This window comes from Eurosta solidaginis, chromosome 5, assembly GCF_040869045.1.
Source record: "Eurosta solidaginis isolate ZX-2024a chromosome 5, ASM4086904v1, whole genome shotgun sequence".
NCBI lineage: Eukaryota > Metazoa > Arthropoda > Insecta > Diptera > Tephritidae > Eurosta > Eurosta solidaginis.
The window spans coordinates 4,006,291-4,027,221 of NC_090323.1; the positions used below are offsets into that span (position 1 = coordinate 4,006,291).

At 36.5% G+C, this 20,931-nt stretch overlaps 1 protein-coding gene across 1 annotated transcript in view; it reads left to right on the forward strand.

The window, feature by feature from the left end:
• The first annotated feature begins 1,915 nt into the window (after positions 1-1,915).
• sens (senseless) overlaps positions 1,916-20,931 on the forward strand; it is a 32,168-nt gene continuing 13,152 nt past the window's right edge. The window contains exons 1-3 of the mRNA XM_067757225.1: positions 1,916-2,129; positions 2,240-2,539; positions 3,252-4,483. Coding sequence (XP_067613326.1) covers positions 2,365-2,539; positions 3,252-4,483 — 1,407 coding nt within the window. The 5' untranslated portion in view covers positions 1,916-2,129; positions 2,240-2,364. The remainder of the gene's footprint in view (positions 2,130-2,239; positions 2,540-3,251; positions 4,484-20,931) is intronic.

Consider the following 20,931-nt stretch of genomic DNA (forward strand, 5'->3'; position numbering starts at 1 on the left):
TAGTGAGCCTTAAATCTTGTCTCTTTAGAGAGAGGAGAAACTTGGAGAATCTAACGTCGTAGGATTTGCACATGATCTAGGAAATTTTGCAGCATGGTGCTTCAGTCCACGCCTCTGCTGCTTGATTGCTCATATGCAACTGCTGTCTCCTTTTGATGTCTCCTAAACGAATTGGGTCGTGCATCCTCCTTTGCCAACTCATCGGCCTTATCTGTTTATAACCAGACACCCAATATAGATGTATGGTCCGGCCTGAGCGAAGTCTCTCCAATGCTTCTTTGCATTCCAAGGCACTTGTCGGTGAAGTACTGTTTGAGATTATTGCTTAACAGCCGTCTGTCTATCAGTATATATATTGACGCGACTGCAGCTTAAGCATGCTTCCTCAAGAACTTCTGTTGCTTTCTTTACGTATACAATGCAATACATTGCAGTTATCTGGCAGCTTGTAGGCTCTTTTTATTTCTGGACCAACACAGTATACAGTAAATCCGAACCCCCTCCGTTAGTTTGGAACCATCGTTATATTATGTGGATAGTATGTTCTGCATACTTGCGCCAAAACTCCGGCTTTTTCGAAGCTCATCAGCGCGGGACCATGGAGCCCGGAAGTCCGCACATATATGTATGCGTCGTTTGCTCCTACAATTACTGCAGGGAGAAATAACGAAAATGTAAGCCCAAAATGTTTAATGATTGAAAAGAAATTAGTGGGCTTAGTCAGCATCAAATGCGGGAAAAGTGCGCAGTTTATGTGTATGTACACACAAAGAAACATACATGCCTGTTTATTACAATGAATTCAGGGAAATCAACACAATCAGCAACACAATAAATGAACATGAACGTAAGTGGGGGTGTGCACTTAGCCTACCCACTTTGAAAGCGACAAACGAACGCTTAAGTACACGAAGGTGCGCAACAGCCATGTGTCAGTTGTTGCAAGCAATGCAGTGAACAAATAAAAGATATACAAATACAAAAAAAAAAAAAAAAAAAATAAAAAATAAAAACGGTTACCGTTGAGGCTGCTCGCACCAACGGCAGCAGCAACAACAAGAAAACCAATACGCCATCAAACTATATACCAATTAGTTGTAGTAAGCGCGTGCTGCATATAAAATCAGCAACAAAAACAAAAAGATTTCATGAATTACATATGTACAAAACATGCATACATACGAGTACCTATGTATGTGCAAGCAACACAAATTTAAACAGCAATTGCGTCAGATAACTGTGCGTCTTGTGATGACCCCTGCAACAGGACGCGACCGTAATACAACAGGATCTGCGCGCCCTCAAAGTCAAATCGCAACGAAAATGAGATGAAAAGGTGAAAACTTTAACTGCGCAGTCACTAGCGGCTAACAGACGGCGATGCAACAATCTAATAACAACAACAACAACAAAAATTTAATAATATAACTGCACAGCCCTTGCAGACGAGCTGCAATGCCGTTTTGATTCACGCCGTATGCATTGTAGGGCTAACATTATTATTTCAATTGTTGTTGTTGTTTTGTCGTGTGCTACAATTTGCTTTGCTACGATTTTTTTAAGCTTGAAAAATCAACCACTCGAGCCTTAAGTCACCACCGTAAGTGTGTAGGAATACATGCACAGTAAATGACATCCCTACAAAGCCAATAACCAAAGTCACCACCATCAACACAAATACAACCAGCAACAATAGCAACGAATGCAAGAACAATCAGGCAAGGTTGTGTTTGAGCCAACAACTGGCACATAATCAGCGTCAGAAAAGCAACCAGCTAACACCGATTCTTACCAACACCAGTGTGAGTCTCAGCCGAGTTTGAAAACACTTCAAATAACTGAGTACGCGATTGGGCTCTGCTGGTATGGTCGTAAGTAGACAACGAACGGATATTCAGTCAGGTGCCAAGCACCGTGCAACACGGACGTGTGTTCAAGTGAATATCGAAATTTTCTTAATGCAAAATTTTATATGCGAATAATGTTAAAAAGTGTATAGAAGGTGTTTTTTAAAAATTAATGTGAATTTTTTTGAAAATATTTAAAAAAACAAGTGCTAAAATAAAAAAATTCTTAACTCTTTTGACTGTGCTCAAAGTGTATGGCCATGTGCTGAGCTGCGTCTGAAAGTGAGTTGATTATAAACAATAACAGTTTTTTTTTTATTTTTTATTCTGCTAAAGAAAAATTTGTGTTTAAAAATAAGTCGTTTACAAAAGAAATTTGTTATTTTGCCTAGTAACGAAAAATCGACGCAGCTGTGCAAATTATCAATTAATTCAGTCAATGTTGCTAATTAAAATAAATAAACCAAAAAACGTTTAATTAAAAAATAAACAAATCTTGCAACACACATCAAGCAAAATGAATCATCTTTCCCCACCGCTTACGCCGCATTCACAAAAACCAACACAATCCCCATCGTTGGCCGCCTACGCCAATTCTACGGCAATTGACGTAAATCTCGGGTCAACGAAAAATTGGATACAAAATGCCTCCGCTTTTAACTCGGTTATGGCATCAGCGCAGAAATTGAATAGTAAGTTGTGAAATATATACATGTTTTAGAAAAATTTATCATAAACTAGTATTGAGTCACCTTTGTTTAACTTGCTAGGGGCCTACACTGTATAAAACCCATTTTAAAGCAGTCAAGCTGATAATGAATTGATGTCAATATCCCCCATATCATTAAATATTGAATTTGGAATTCCCCACAAATGTAAACATTATATACTATAGACAAATTTTTTAAGTCTTTGAACAGCTTAGAATCAAACTAGCAGAGAACACGATTCTCACAAACAATTTCGAGATTTAACAATCTCTCTTTCCGTGAAATTTAATACTATTTTAATTAGACGACACATTTAATTAGTTACCCAAAATTTACATTAATCAATTTGTCGACTAATTATCAATTTTGATAACTCGAAATATAAGTTAAATCTAGTAATCATTTTTAATCGCAATGAAAATAATTTCATAATTGCGCTTTTGATTAATCAAAATTTCAGAGAAAGTGACTAATCTCATTTATGGCACATTTAGTAGTTTATTTTGAGATTTATTAACTACAATACGCTGTAATTCATTATTACTTTGAGTAATCGGGTAGTCGATTAATTGAGCAATTGATTATTCTAATTGTTTAATTGCATAATAATAAAATGAAGATCTAAAAAGAGCTCAATTATTTTCCTCTCTTTGCGAAATTAACTTAAAAAGTATCAACTTTTTTTACTCCACAGATCTACCCTTTCCGTACAATTCATTTTTCTACTCCAGCGTCTTGTGGCCACAGTTTCTGCTCTCCTCAACCACCACAGCGCTCGGCACGCCTGCCACCCCAACAACACCCAACTCACCTGCCTCGTTTGCCAATAGTCGTGACTATACGCTTACACCAGAAAAGGATCAGGAAAATGCGCATGCTCCACTATCAGATTCCAGCAATGCTGATGATATGCCACTCAATTTATCGCTCAAGCGCACGCCTTCCATGAAAAAGTCAGTAGCGCACATCAGTCCTGTTTACAAGATTGAGAGCAATGATGTCGAACAAATTACAAGCATCCCCAATGCAGCGAGCACACCACCCCCACCATTGCGTGTATCCAACCACAGAGATACCGCCAACTTCACACCGAGTACCAATGATCAAGCGCATCACTTTAACAAATTGGATTCATTGTCGCCAACGAAGCGACGCTCGCAAAACTCAATCATTTGGTCGCCCGCTAGCATGTGCGAAAAAATTGAGCCGAATGAAACCGCAGGGAACGTGGATTATAGCAACGCATACGCGATCGATCCAATAGTGCGTAAATTCAAATATGAACGACGTGCTTGTTATCCGCGTCGTTCGATTGGCGCTGGTGCTGGTGTTAGTGGTGCCGGTAATGCGTCATTACAATCGCCACTATCTTCCACGACAGCGTTGGCTACGCAATTTAATGCTGCCGCTATTGCAGCCGCGGCTCGTGCACAGGAACTGAAAACGGCCAATTTGGATTTGGAGGCGGCAGCACAACAACAAATCTATGCGCATCGTACCGCCTTTATGGCCGGTTTGGCGACGGGTAATAATTTTGAAATGTTGCAAGCACGTCTTAAGGAGCTGCAAAATCGCGCGGATGCTTTTGTGCATAGCAACAACAATAATAATAATAATGAGAATTCCATGTTAAGCAAGAATTCCGGCAATTTGGTAAGGGGTGGCAGCTATGATAGCTACGATGATGCTGCGGAACAACAAAAAACGGAAGAAGATGTGGATATGATGGACGACAGAATCCGTTATTCACCAAATAATTCAATATCCGCGCATGATCAACACCAACAGCAGTTGCAGCATTATGTTGCACAACAACAATATCAGCATCCGGATTCAACGGCGATCATTAGTGCAGCAGATGTTCAAAATCGTTCGTATGCTTGCAGCAGTGAAGGTGAAGAGAAGCGGGGGATACGTAACTTTCAGGTAAATGTTTGGTTGTACATATGCACATAAAGAAATATGTATGTGAGCGTGTTGAGGTTGACTCAAGTAGACATTTTCGGTTAAAATTAAGAAATGAGAAAATTTTATCACGTAAAAGATGTACAGGAAGTAATGAGAGGGGTAGAGAATGAAAGGCTGTGTGCAGGGAAAATCAAGCTTCTCAACCAATTGTACGTTAGGTTAGGTTGCACTGGCCGGTGCATGAGGCCCTCTCATCGAGTGAATGAGTTCGTAGTGATACCAGAAGTTTGTTTAACAACCATACTGAAACCCCGTATCAAAAGCCAGGACCTATTTTATAAAATAACTCCGTACTCTCTGCAAATGCTAGAAGCTTTCTGGCACCTATCCCACTTACTGCTTCTAGATCTGACACATTGTATAGAACTAAAAAGTGTACGTGGAAGACTAGATATATTTACAACTAAAATATTTGGACAAAAAGGCCACGATGGCTGCATACAGCATACCTCGCAGAAGAGAGTTCAGAGTTTTATAGTCCGAAACGTTCCTCTGAACCAACCGTAACACATGTATGGAAATAGTAACTTAAAAACTAAACTGTGTGGCAAATAGTTTGGAGATTATGCTCCCATCACACTTACAAAGTGCTCCTATCGATGCCCGCAGGTGGGGTTTCTTCCTGCCGACAGTTATCGCGTAGAAGAAATGATTGATGACAGTTGAACTTGGCCTATATCACATAGTAATATAAATTTCAAATAAAGTTAGGACATGCGGAGACAACCGTAAATTCTAAATCTAAATAAGGTTGTTTCAAACTTCTCATACTCTCCGACCTAGCACCGTCGAATCCAAAAGCTTCAAAGGAACGCGCAGTACTTCATAATGTTCTCATAAAATACGAAATGTTGCCTATTCGAACTCAAACCTAAGATAAACAATACTTGGGTCCAGTTCTACTAGAGCTAAAAAACAAATACCATAACGACCGACTAATTGCATGATTTTCAAAGCTAAATTTTAGCCAATCATTTTAAATACAGTTGTGTTCAGGCAAATAGCTCACTCACTTTTACTTTTAGGCCGCAATCACAACTGCTTTCTGTTTAAAAATAAAACTGTGCTATTAAGCTGAACGCGACTGCCTAAAAGGCCACTCTGCTAATGCAAAATACTGTTATAAAGGACTGGTACTAACCTAGCCATTTTCACATCCCTTGGGGGTACCACTAGGACTAACGTACTAAGCAGGGATTGAAAATATTGACTACAAATTGAATCTGTTAAAGTCTTTTTGAAGGCCTAATGCCATTTACATAAGGAATACACCTACACACTTATGCTCTGTTGATTTAACAAAATTTCCGTCATACGTTGTAAAATTTTGTTTGGAAACAAAATCGAGTTAGGCGTAATATCATCTTCAGTGCAATTATTTGTTCTAGCGATATATTTTTTTTACCTTTATATTAAGTCGCATTCATGCTTGTCCCCTCATTTTCATACGAATTTTTGACCCACGGAAAAGTCTTTTTCGGTAACTTCCCGTTGAGCTAGACACTTTATACTTAGAACATAGTTCAGATCTGGGAGACATTACAATGCAATTGAAAAAAAAAATCCGCTGGGTGGCGCACGGATCGAGATATACAGAAAATTAATTTTAAAATGGAAATTTTGCGATCGACTTTTAACTAACTTCTCGGTGATCCAGAGACTTTAAACTTAGCACATAGTTTGCGAGTCGATGGCACTACAATTCGTGTAACACAAAATGCCGCCAGGTGGTAGATGAATCGAGATAAATGAAAATCCCTGAAAAAATGCAGGGAATCTTGTAATCGAGTTTTGAGTAACTTCCCGGTGAGCTGGAGATATGAAACTGGAGCCCTTATCCAGGACCCGGTGACAATGCAATATTCTATCAAAAAAATTCCGCTAGGTGGCACGCGGATCGAGATAGTTAGAAAACAAATAATAATCTGGAATCTTTCAATCCATTTATAACTAACTTCCCGGTAATCTAGAGACTTGAAACTTGGCACTTAGTTAGAGGCCTGGTGACAATACAACTTATAGAAAACAAAGTTCTGCTAGGTGGCGCGCTAGTCAAGATAACTCAAAATCCTTTAAAAACGGGGGGAATCTGGCGATCGATTTTCGAGTAACTTCCCAATGAGCTAGAGACATGAAACTTGGGCCGTAAGTCAGAACCCGGTGACAATGCAATATTTTATCCGCTAGGTGGCGCATGGATCGAGATATTGAGGAAACTAGTTTTAAATTGGGAATTTTGCAATCGATTTTTAGCTAACTTCCTGGATATCTAGAGACTTGAAACCTGAAATATAGTTTAAAACTCGGTGACAGTGCAATGTTTGATCAAAAAATTTTAGCTACGTAACGCACAAGTCGAACTACATAGAAGGTTAGGACATACCTTCATGGCTAGCCTCCTGAGTGTTGCAGGCGTTGTAGAACTCCAACTCGTTGAAGGCCCAACTCAATGCACGTCCTTGCATACTTTTAGGCGTACGCGACTTTCACCACGATTCTTTTAGACTTTCAGGCGTATGCGAATTGCACCACGATTTTCAGCTGTGCAAATTAAGTAGCTGACAAACGAGGTGGAATTCTCTTGTTATGATGCGAGGTGGAATTCTGTTGTTTTCGCCAGTGTTGTTAGCGAAACTTCCACTTATTCTTTTAAATCTTGCTATTTTGAACAAATAAATAAAGATAAGAATTTTCACTTAGGAATTACTTAAATTACCAATTAAAGTTGCAATTGCCTTCTTGTAGGCAGTACTAAAAAATTGAAAACAAAAAGATGATCAAAAAATTTTAAGGACTACCTTTATATAAATGGACCAAAAAATAGAAGGCAATTTTTCCTTTAATACAGACATAGTCTTGTTGAATTTTGACTAAAAAACTTTAACAAGAGCTCTTGTAACGGAATTTTGGGATTTAAAATTATAAAAGTAAATCGCGTGTTTAAATTCTAAATAATCAATTAGTTAATCCCAAATAGATGGTTATTTAAATTGAAAGATTGCGTTCCACCTTTATGGTTTTAAATCCCAAATTTTTTTACAAGAGCTATTGTTAAAGTTTTTTAGTCAAAATTCAATAAGACTATGTCTGTATTAAAGGAAAAATTGCCTTCTATTTTTTGTTCATTTATATAAAGGTAATCCTTAAAATTTTTTTATCATCTTTTTATTGTAATTTTTACTCTCGCTTAAAAATTTTATTTGGTTCAAGCGACCATCGCTATCAGTTTATGTGATAATATTTTTAACATAGTTTAAAGAGGCAAAACGTACTGGAAACAATAAATTTTGAATCAGATTTGTTAATAATTACTGTCTTGATACTGAGAGTTGTTAGTACGAAATTATCCCACGAATGCGCCCATAAGCCTTAAACTGTTAGATTTAAAAAAAAATAAAATTTTTACTTTTTGAGCAAAAAACCACGTTACGCTACGATCCCTGGTGTTCACATTTTATTATGAAAAAAATAAAAATAAAAAACTAAAAAATATTGTCCAATTAACACGCATAGCGGCACTTAACTAAGTTACCCTCACTTTCTCCCCAACCATCAAAAAAAAAAAAAAACACCACAAATATTGAGTATTTATTGCATTTCTACTTTGCAGCTCGGAATTAAAGCTCGATTAATTTGCCTAAAAGGCATCGATTTTCCAATTGTGCTTGGGTTTCTTTATACTCCATTTATATTTGTGTATGTTCAACTTAATTACTTTTCAATTTTGCCAATACTAACAGCAGTTCAACTTAATTTTTATCGTGAACATAAATATCAAAATAAATAATTTTTGTTTGCTACGATTTTTGTCACGATATAGAAAAATGAAATGAATTTGTTAGTGATTTGAAATAATGAGAAATTTTGTATAATAGATAACTAAAATATTTTGTGAGAAGAGTTTGTGCTTGGAACCCTTTTGTAACGTTGGCCTACATACCAAGTGTATTTGCTTTAATCAAGTGAATCTATGATACTCGTAAAGCTATGCAAACAAATAATTTACTTGCCTAAAATAATTGACCCTCACACTGGTTTGTGTATAAATTGATTGATTTACTCGCTTTAGTAGCGCTTATTCAATTATTTCGATTCATTTCCAACACCCCACACCTCACACGCGCCACTTTTTGTTTTTTATGCACTCGTTTTATTAGTTTTCTTTCATATAGTTTTTGTTGTGTTTTTTACGATCCTTGCAGTGCTTGAGTTTTATGTTAATATTCAATTTACTTAATTTGTGCACTTTGCGTGTGTCCCTGCAATATTCCCCCTTGCGCTCTTCACACCATCAAACGACGGTTTAGTTATGTATACAATTTATTAAGTTACCTTCTTTTATATTTGTTGTTGCATGTTAATTGTGGTCTTAATTATTTATTTGTAGTAATTATGATTAGTAAATGCTTCCACTCTGGCAGCGCGGACTATTTAATAAAGCGATTAGAAGTTTTGCTAAATCAGAAGGGTTTACAAAAGAGCTTTTACGTAAGCAAACAAGTTTTTATGCATATTTCTTGACAGGACAAGTGACAAGCATTTGGCTGATAGGATAATATATATGTGACCCGGCCTATGAAAAGGTGGCTTATGACTCAAAAAAGAAATTACGAGAAACAGCTGTTAAAGTTAAACAATGCATTTCTTCAGTTTCTTAGTAGTTTTTCTTTTGCATTATGAACAGTCATGCCCAAAAGGCAAAGCACAAACCAGTTTCTGACCGATATTTTGGCTCCATTGCCATCGAAAAATGCTACCAAAAAAATCTGAGGATGCTTCACAAGCCACCAAAATGGCATCGAAGGAACCAATTGTGCTCTTCTTTCTCTACATTTTTAGTACACTTCTAAGCAAATTAGGACTTTCTAGTTTTCACCACGTGAAAGAGAGTCTCAAAAACTATCGAAACCAGAAAAAAAGTGGAAACATATTTTTGAGTCATAAGCCACCTTTTCATAGACCGGATCACATATAAATAAAGATGAACTGAGTTAAAATATGACCACAGTTAAATAGTGTTTTGAATTATTAATCTATTACAATGGTCGACAAGAAATCTTGGGTGGCTTTCCGTAATTCGATAGTCGTCACTCGTTGATTCGATACTTCAAGTCGATATCGAACGCTCGATGATGCCATTTTAGTTCCCGTATCTTGGTATGATCTCTTTCGTTTGCAGATTTCAAAGGATGTTTAGAGAGCTTTTTTGAGCTACCAAAAAATTTTATTTTATAAATAGCGTTTGTTTCTTAATCACTGAAGAAAACATAATTCTCTAAATAATCACCAAAGCATTAAATTACAAATTTCAAAAGGGCAATTCGACACCTAATTTGGTATTGAACAGTTTGTATCGAACGTTCGATACGACGCGTCGACAATTTGTGTTACGGAAAGCGAAAACGATTATTTTATACTCGTTCTTGATCGATATCGAATTACGGAAAGCCACCCCTGACCTATCACATCTGCTCATCATTTCTTAAGGAATATTTTTCCATGTATTGGTTATGAGTTCGTGTCTAGTACGGTATTATAAGAGAGATGGAAAAATTTTCAAGACAGATATTCACTGCTTTGATGTACGGGAAAACCAGGTTCATCCAATATCTCGGGACTCGTTTTTTAGATAAAAGATATCTATTTTCATTCAAAAACTCTATTTTGACTGTATACTTATGAGAAATTTGGTGGAAATGAAATGGTGAAAATAATAGGACGCTCTCGAAGTAAAACCAAAGTAGACCATTAAGTGAATAAATTCTGAGAAAAAGTGCATCTTAACCTAAAATAGAGCATTTCGAACACACAGACTGGTTAGAGCTAAATTCCATTTAGTTGGCAGTGTATTCAATGCAAAAGATAAGAAAGGAAAAGAAAAAGGAGGAAAAGATTAGGAAGGTGGCAGTTATTATCAATGACTGGTGATGGGCGTGTTATACATTTCTTATTGATGAGTTATCGGTTTGTTCTACATATGTAGGTGTTTCATCGACGCGGTAAAGATGAGTTATCGAAGTATTATAAATTTTCTATCAACAATAATGGTTTGTTATCGATTTTGTTAAAAATGTATCGATAATTTACTGATTATCTGTCAAAAAAATTATCGATAAGTTATCAAAAAGTTATCGATATGCCATTAGTTTTTCGATTTTATATCGAAATATTATCGATTTCTTATCGAAGTGTTACCAACTTTTTTTTTTGTTATCGACGACTCATCGATTTTTTATGAAACAGGCTCAAAAACAACTTCAGAATAAAATTTCGTTATCGATAAAAAGCCGATAATAAAATAATAACTAGTTCGTATCGGTTGTTGTTGAAAAGAAGCCGGCGAAGCCCAAAATTATTTGTTCTATGTGTACTTCAAATTGTACTGGCGGCCACTGTGGTGTGATGGTAGCATGCTCCGCCTACCACACCGTATGCCCTGGGTTCACACCCCGGGCAAAGCAACATCAAAATTTTATAAATAAGGTTTCTCAATTAGAAGAAAATTTTTCTAAGCGGGGTCGCCCCTCGGCAGCATTTGGCAAGCGCTCCGGGTGTATTTCTGCCATGAAAAGCTCTCAGTGAAAACTCATCGGCCTTGCAGATGCCGTTCGGAGTCGGCATAAAACATGTAGGTCCCGTCCGGTCAATTTGTAGGGAAAATCAAGAGGAGCACAACACAAATTGGAAGAGAAGCTCGGCCTTAGATCTTGTAATGGCACCCTAAGTTCAAATTCATCACATCAAACATACAACAGCTGATGTCGCGTAAACGGGCGAATGCAACCCAGTGCGTGAATGGCTCGGTCATTATAATTTTGGAGCTGAAAGAAAAAGACCTACATTTTTTTGAGATAGTGCGAGCAGCATACCTGCAAAACATATTAAATTTAATAAAATTGTATAAATACATTGTATTGTGCGATACACTAAATATTTCAAACTTTTATTTCGGTGAATTCGTTGGGGATGTCTCATAGTTGGTAGAAAAAGGTAAAACGCAAGACAATTAAAATTAATGAAAACTACAATCTCTTCGGAGGTTATCGCGCCTTACATTTATTTATTTTTGGTTTGTACTTCAATCCTTGTGCTCTCGTTTCACACACCTGTATGTTAAAACATCGGACTTTATGAGCAATACTCGCCCTCGCAAGCTCTACAAGAGGTAGTAGCCACCCAGCGTTTTTTTAAGCTGACCATCTATGGAAATACCCGAGGGCAACTCCGAGCTGTCCTCATCCGGGGTACTGCCATGTCTGGGAACCCAGAACCCGTGCACCAATTAACTGTCCACCGTCAGTAGTATACTCCTCGGCCCTGTATCGTGACTACCGCTGAGTTGAAGCTTGCACGGTGGCAGTTGCAGGCACCCAATAGTCTGTATTGTATACGATAACGTCAAAATTGGTAGGAGCCCTGGTAAAGCGGCGCTGATACCAACCAGAGCTCTCCGCTAACATTCTTGTGATGCTCGACGTATTCAAAGCATTCTATTAAATCAGCACCCCATGGGGTAGAATTGGTTTGATTACCATTGCATAAACACAGTATACGACCATCCCCAACTCCCACCAATGACCTCTCTGAAGCAGTACAAGGCAACCAAGACCTTTTCAGCTCTATCCTACACATTTCACCTCTAGCACAGTTTCCAGCCTAAACGAATCCGTAAATATGTAACCCTATCTGAAAGTACTAGCAGTACTCACTCAATCGGGAAGTCCCAAAAGAGGCTCATGCTTATAAGATATCAACTGACCATTCCCCCAATAAAATAATGAATATATCTTGCCACTTATCTGCTTTATTTACTCTGACTTTGGATTCAGCTTGAAATTTTAATTAAACCCTATAAAAATGTGCTCCACTTAATTCAAGCTTCTAAACAGCTTCTTCGATTGCTTTCGCTGGGTGACTTAAATCTTTAAGACGTCATTGCAACATCATCGCTTTTAAATATTTGTTTTGCCAAACCTAAGACACAATTTTGCAACCCTGTTTGCTCTCATAACTACACGTAACATTTAGTCATATTGTTTTCACCGCTGATTAAACACTATTTTCAAGACGAACGTGCGTACCGTTCAGTCACATTAACCACGTACGATCACCTAAAGGCAATTTAGGGTATCAATTTGCAAATATTGTGCAGGTTTACCCAACGCTCAAGCGAAGAAAATCATGCGACACATGCGACAAATTTGTGAGACGATTATTTGTATATCGATGTGTGTGAGTGTGTGTACACTCAAAATTGATCAAAATATTTTTATTATTATCAAACTAATTTTTTTGTTGTAACCTGATATGGCTTGAAGGGTTTCGTCCATACAGTGACGTAGTACGTTTTTTGCCACATTTTTCATATATTCTCAATTTCTCTCGCTTTCCCCCTTACATTCATACAACGTATGTGTTTGCTGCACTCTCAAGGTGCAGCAGATGGTCGTGTGGCATTTAACAGCCAATTTTTTTTTTGACCACATGAGAGTACGGGGCTTATAAGGATTTTTATTGAGAACTGAAAAAATATGTTTATACACATATCGACAATGTGCATCGGCTGCATGCATTTTTTTCTCGTAACAGTTTGCCAGTACTAAAAAGTGTTACATCTGTTGTTACAACGCTTGTAAGACCAGTGGGTGGCCGCTGAGGCTTTTTTCACTTAAGTTACTAACTTGTGCCTTATGGCTGGCACACTTTTTTCTCAAACGAAAAAACGAAATTTCGCAGCTCATTGCACTAAGGCCAGTCGGTTGTTGTCGAGCATGTATTTATATGAACCACAATATCACGACTGAGTCAGTTTTGACTCATTTTAACACCAAGACCATGGGTCTTTCCCAACTCATTTCAAATTCAAGAAGGCATCTGTTGGCGAATTCAACTTCCGTTTTCACTTCCTAACCTTAAGCCCCTGCCATCAAGCATATCGCATCTTATCTATGTATTCAACGCGTTTGCATTATGCCTCCTCAACAATGGTGGCTAATTAGCTAAACAGTTATATTGTTTACAAGTCACTCACAGATTCCAACAACAAAAGCGCATATTCGTCAATAGTATAATGTTGGCGGATATACAAAGGAGACACTTGTTTAATAAGTAATAAATAAATTCCAGCTAAATTTACTCAAATAGACGCTCTAAATGCGTTGAAGAGCCAGCGCTAGTGAAATATCATACATAAGTCAACAAAATATGTATGTACCTACAACAACATAGTTCAATGTACATCAACATCAACATCTATATGCATATTCGTATTCAATTTAATATTTCCATACAAAAAACATTTATATACAGTAGCGCTTAAACAAACGAAGTCTGTCGCCTAGTTCTAAGGCCTTGTCTTCGAAAAATCCCGCTTCTGCATAGGCTGAAGCAGCAAATAAGCAATTCAACTACACGTGCGATTGCAACAAACAAAATGTAGCAAACACTTGTGTCTATTGACATTTCTTGACAACTAAAGCAAAGACAACTACAAGAATAACATATACATTAAGAACAAACATTAGACCATTCCAAAAAAATATGTATTCTTAAAAATAGGGTTTCCATACGTTAAATTGAAGCATGAAAGTAATGTCTTCCTAGTTTTCTAGCTGAGTTCCCATGACACAAAGTATTGGCGACAAATAGTTGTCTACAAAAAAATTTATTACATTAAGTTTGCGGAACTTGAGCAGTAAACTATTAAGATATCTTTACGCGCAGCTCTGATCGCGTGATAAAAATCAAGTCCAAAGCGATTCCGATGTAGCCCCCATATGTTCCTTAAAACAGTACCGAAACAGCTCAGAATATTATATTGAAACAGTACTCAAATGGTTACGCAAACAATCGCGAAGTAATCAGGAAATAAACCCTTAATTCATAGATGTTTACGAAATAATCTTAAAATATAGTCCCAGATTATAATGAAATTAGACCTAAAAAGTAACGAAATGACTGCGAAATTTGTTCAAAAAACAATACGAAAAATGAGTACCGAAACGATACCCAGTCCCAAACTGACCCGATGAATTTGGGACTACCTTTTTTTGACCTGGAATTCCCCAAAATAATCCAATCAAAACTTTTAAATTATGCATAGATAATCTTTAAATTAACTGGAAATGGATCCAAAATTATCCTGAACATAATCAAAAATTAATCCTGTAGTTATTCTAAAAACTGCTTACTTTTCGAAAAGAGTTTAGAAAAAAAATCCATATGAAGAATACATATTATTCATTTCAAAATTTGGAAGCCTGGTGGTTGAAATGTTTTGATGTTTGCTTTTATGACTCAACTGCGAAAGAACGGCTAACAAAATTAGAAGAAACTTGACATACATACATACAGATATTAGTCTGGAAAATTGTACTTCCTCAATTATTATTGCAAGAAAAGGTAGGATTCAATCCCTGATAGGAACATTGTTTCACGAACAGCCCCATAAATATTCTTGAAATAATCTTTATTTAGTTCTGAAAACAATATAAAAATGTTTCGGGGAAAGTCCTGACATGTCTCGTACGCAATGCTGAAGTCATGTCGTGGAAAATCCACAAAAACATCAGCAACGTAATGCCGAAATATTTCTGGCATAGTCTAGATACAGTCACGAAATTATTCCGAACATAGTCCCGAAACAGTTCCAATTGAAATTTTTCTTAAAATTTCAGTTCGGTATAATATAGTTACATTATACATATACATTACAAGCATGTAAGAAGTAAAATTAATCATTTTGACAGAGTAACTTTGTTCCAAACTGTTTAAACATTCGATTTTCTGTGCCTGATTTTTCATTAATGTTAATGTTGACGATGTGGTATAACGGATTCAGAAATATCGGTATATATATTTTTTTTGTTGGTTTTACCTTTTTATACTCTACGTTTTATGAGTGAGGGGTATATCGAAAAGATAGTGTTTGATTTAAAAAATATGTTAAACATAAACAATAAAAGTAAATATGTTTCGAAATGCGAGAAAATACCAGCTTAAGGTTCAAAGATCGACTGTTAAATAGACTTATGTGGTATGGATTTTTTTTAAACTATAAAGTACATATAGCGCGTTTGGGGTAAATAATTACAAAAAATACCAAATCTAAATGATTTGAATTTGACGAAATAGTTTTTAACTTGGTTCTGGGTATGTGAGGGTTTACACCGATCACTTGATCGGCGGCTCCTTACGGAGGGATTGTTCCTCGTTTCCTTACTCCAGAGAGGCTTCCAACCTAACCGCGGTCTTTTGTATTTGTACTTCTGCGTCTGCTGAAAAGAAATAGAAATACATAAAATAGTCACACTTTTGTCTGTATATCTCGTGCAAAGCATAGTTTCACTTAGGGTTAACTCCTAATAATCGTCGCGAACACAATTTCTTTAAATCATTTGTGGCTCCTTGGCGGTCACGCACAAAGGCGACTTACAGTTGCCATTAATGGTCTTTTAATAATCATAACTCTCGTGGCACAGGGCGCCTCCAGTTGTTTCCGCTGTTTTTAAGAGCTACAATTCCCGATGTGCCAACAGTAGCAATCCCGACCACCAGTCGCTACCACGCCTCTGACCCTCACACCATATGCCAGCACAGAAGCTATAGGACTGCGACTTCGAACTCATACCTTCGTCGACGTCACTTTCCTAGAAGCTCTAGGTGTAGCTCAGAAGCCTTTCCAACGGATGTTTTTTCGCGCTATGCTGCCGAGCTACACCAGAGAAACACCTTGAAATGTTAGGGAGTGACTATTCGGCCAAAGATGCCGCGCTCGAAATCATAAGCAGTCTAAGTGGATGTGATTGCGTAATGGGTGAAAATCGTATAATCCTCGGCGCATCCACATAATTAAAATTTTACAAGGACCCTGGAAAAATTTGTTTAAATGTAGTCCAAAGTTTGCAGGCGTTGCAGACGCAAACACAAACGATATTTTAGAATGAAAGTCGACCCGATTGAAGTTGAAAGATGTAAACTGCTGTTTTCCGGCCTTATGATATAAGAGCTTATTATGGATGACCGCGTAGCTTCAGTTTTCAGACAAGATCGACTGTTCACTACGTTAGGTTAGTAGCACACACGGTCTTTAGTTCGACTGTCTTGGGAAAGCTTTTGCTTCACCACTTTGAGTGTTCTTGCGAACCTAACCCGGTTGTTGTTGTTGTTGTTGTAGCGATTACGTTACTCCCCGAAGGCTTTGGGGAGTGTTATCGATGTGATGGTCCTTTGTCGGATTCAGATCCGATACGCTCCGGCAACACAACACCATTAAGGTGCTCGCCCGACCATCTCGGGAACGATTTATATGGCCACATTAAACCTTCAGGCCATCCCTCCCTCTCCACCCCCAAGTTCCATGAGGAGCTTGGGGTCGCCAGAGCCTCGTCTGTTAGTGAAACGGGATTCGCCGCTCGAAGGTGAGGTTGACAATTGGGTTGGAGAAGCTATATATTGCGCTACACAACCCCTTGAATCCCGCCTAACCGGTAGATATATGTGGCTACGTATTCACATTTGTAAAAGGAGCCGTAACGTGTAGGTGATATTTAAACTTGGTTGATAGGATATAATCAATGTGATTCACTCCAAGGGACTAGGTTTGGATAGGGCCGCCAACTTTAGGAAATCTCAAACCGGGCGACTTGGGTGTTGATGGATGAAGTGTGAACATCAAAATTAACATTTCAGACGCTATTTTAAAGTTTCAGAACTAAACAACAGATGTTGGAATATAACCCCAAGTGAGAAGGTAAGAATCATTTCAAAGGAGTGTTTATGCCCCTAGAGCCTACTAAAGGATTTTGCATCACTGATTTCATTTATTCTTTCAGCCAATCGCAAAATAAAATTTTTACAAAAATTGACACCTTTTTTGGTATTTTGCTTTTTTTCACAACTTGAGGACAATTTGAAAACATGTGCGCCTTAGGTCATTTTATTTGAATTCATTGTTCATTATATATATTATATTATTATATAACTTTTCGTTCCATGTTTTGTTTTAATAACTTGGTGAATTGGGTGATGCAAACAAAGTCCGTGTTAAGCTGACATCGAAAACGCCAGTTTTTTTTAAATAACTTTTGAAAAGATAGAAATAGTTAAATTTCGCAATTAGTTTCTTATAACTGGCAGTGATGCGGATCCGTTGATAGCACTTTCGACCATATCCGACCAATTTTCGCCATGAACAATAAATGGCCTAAACAGTCTTAAACGAGTAGACAACATAGTAACGCGCCGGACGTCGCCGACGCCGCCGCGCCGATATTTTTGACATTCGGCGGCGGCGTGCGAAAAACGACCAAAATCGGCGGCGGCGGCGGCATTTATCGGCGGCGTATATCTCTACTGGGTATATATACATTAGGGTGATCCTTAATAAAAAATCAAGCGATTTTTCACAGTCTCATCCCATTACACGCTCATGGTACGGTCACAGCTAAAAAATTTAAATGTTACTCCTGATTGGAAATTTTTATGAGACATCTTAGCTGTCTGCAAGCGAGACCAAAACTTACAAAGCGGCGAGCTTAGTTTTATCGACCTTGATCATTATATAAAAGAAGTTGAGTTTTCACAAAATCTTTTAGCATATCTTTTGATTTTAAAGGACCACCCTAACATACAATTCATCTGTATAGTCAAAATAACATCATTTGTATTTTCGTGAGGTCTTCAAAATTAAGTACATAGGAGTATATCTAACATAAAAGCTGCTGAGATTATTGTATGTATAACTTTTGAGGCCTTTTGTGTAGCTGTCTACAGTCTTTCTGCCTCGTTTTCTTGAAATAAAAAATAAACGATTGCAGTCAATTCTTTGGTACAAGCTGTTAAAACATTTGATTTGCTGGGCCGTGATACATGGGTATTTTTTTCTTTTTTTTTTTTTTTTGTAAATTTTTTTATAAATCCTACATTGTATGGATGGGGGTACTGCGAAAAAAAAGAAAGTGTTTGATTTAAAATACATATATCTAAAGAACAAATATGAAAAGTAAACGTGTTTCAGAATAAGAGCTAGTAACAGTTTTTGCTTCAAAGGTCTACACAAATATAAATTTAACTGGAATGGAATATTTTGTCCAAATTGAACGCTATTCTTAGCGCGTGATAGCGGTAAATAATTAAAAAAAAAAAAAAAAAAAAAAAAAACACCAAATCTATATGATTTCGACAATATTTGAGATTTTGACGGAATTTTTTTTTAATGTGAAACTGTTGATATACTTTATGGTGGTCCTTAATAATCGGATGATACATTTTGTTCAGACTTATCGCATCGAACGGTCATGCTAAGGTCACAGATAGAACAATATGTATGTATGTCATATATAAAAGCTGCTGAAATTGTTAAATGAGAAGCGCAGTCATTGCATGTTAAAAGTAAAAATCATAAAATATTTTCCAAGAACGTGCTACACTCAAAAAAGTTACCTAAAAACGAGGAAAATTGTTAATACAATAAGGATAAATATAAAATTTTTCGCCATAAAAATCCTTCTCTAAATCTGGACAAGTAATTTTGTTAAAGAATTGAAATTATTCTTTTTCCGGTTTTCAGTAGTTGGTTAAGCTAAGCTTAAACTAAGTTTGCTTAAATTCTAGTCAAATTTAAACTTTAGTTAAACTACTGAGCAGTTTTCAGTCACAGTAAAAGGCCGCCTATGGGGAAAGCTCTTTTGTACGGCAACATTGGTTTTTTATTATCTAGATAATTTGTACATACGGCAACAGCTCGATTTTGTTTACCCAACAAACATGGACAAAATATTTCTACAGCGAAGTATATATCTAGTTCCGGAGTTGATATCCAAGATAATTATTTAATTTTTCTTAAAACAGATAGTTCTCGAGTTGATATTTAACTTCAATCTCCAATCACTATTCAACCGTTGAGAAATTTTGTAAAATTTAGAGTTTTCGAGTTGATCTCCAACGTTATTATCATCCAATCCAATCTTTGAGAAATTTTGGGAAATGTATAGTTCTCAAATGAAAGAAATGTGTTGGAAATGTGAACATTTGTTCCAGTTGATATCCTACATTGGATACCGACTTGAGGTGGAGTTGAAAAAAATATCCAAGGCGGTACCACACCACCAAAACCAACAGATGTTTATTGTAAGAAATAAACATCTGACTGATAGCAGTAATGAAACTTAATTAATTAGAAATAAAATATATATATTTTATATTATCTTCGGAAAATACTGTAGTATGGAAACTTACATTTGAGTCCAGTTAGAGAGCCACAAGTTGGGAATTGAATTTTTTCAACTTAAGTAATAGCATTTTTTGCTTTATTATTCTCAAGTTTAGCCAATGTTCGAAACAACTCTTGAGATTTTAGAAGTATGTCTGGTTATCAACATGAGCTCTAATGGTACTCAAACCCAAATTCTTGTTGGGTATTTTCGAGCCATTTCAAAAGAACACACATAACTAGAGTTTAAGCCTGTCATATCGGTCGCTTAAGCTCAGCTTAAACTTCAGTTAAAGCAGACTGAAAACTGTAGAATAAGCGTAGTTTAACTGACAAACTGAGTTGAACTTGTACTAAAAATCGGGCATAAGGATGGAGAAAATTTTTAAATAAATTTGATTGTGCAATTGTCACGGCTGTGGATTAAGCGATTGAGCGCTCTTATTTACTAAGTTAACCCGTACATATAAATATTGTGGAAAATTTTCAATCGTGTACCCTTGATTGAAAAAATGTAATAAAAAGTTGTATACAAAAATTAGAAATTCTCATTCATTGAATCGAAATTTTCCGTTATTTAAAAAAACTTCTTTAGGAAATGTTTGCCTTATTTAAGGTAGGTTTTTTTCAGAGTGTATCTCGGCTTTTAAAATATAATATAATATCTATAAAGCTTTCTTAGCGGCTCTTGAATCAAATTGTAGAATTCGAGTTGAATAATTGGACGTTTGCCTATAAGGATCGTTTTAGGATTGATACAAAAATTGCTTCAATGTTTCAATTATTTTAGAAGACAGCGCAATTTGGTCTGCTTGAACAGTGATTTTGCGCCGAGCGCTATGAAATTTGATGAAGTATTTTTGTTGTTTTGCACTGTTTAACAAAAACTATATATAACAGTATTAAAAATCAGAAACAAGTTATACAAACTGCGCATATTAATAAATATCGGCTAATTTAGAAAAAACAAAAATCGTGCCTGTTTCTGTAGCTATGTAAATGTACTGATATATGCTAACACAGATCACTTAGTGATCCGATGCGCAAAGTTTTTCATTATTTAAAATCTTTTTTATTATATACTGTTTTATTTAATGCAGCTGTATTTGCAATTCATTCCACTTAATAATACTTAATTTCAAAGTGAAAAAATCATTTCTATTTCAACTTGAGATTATAAACAATAGACCTAAAT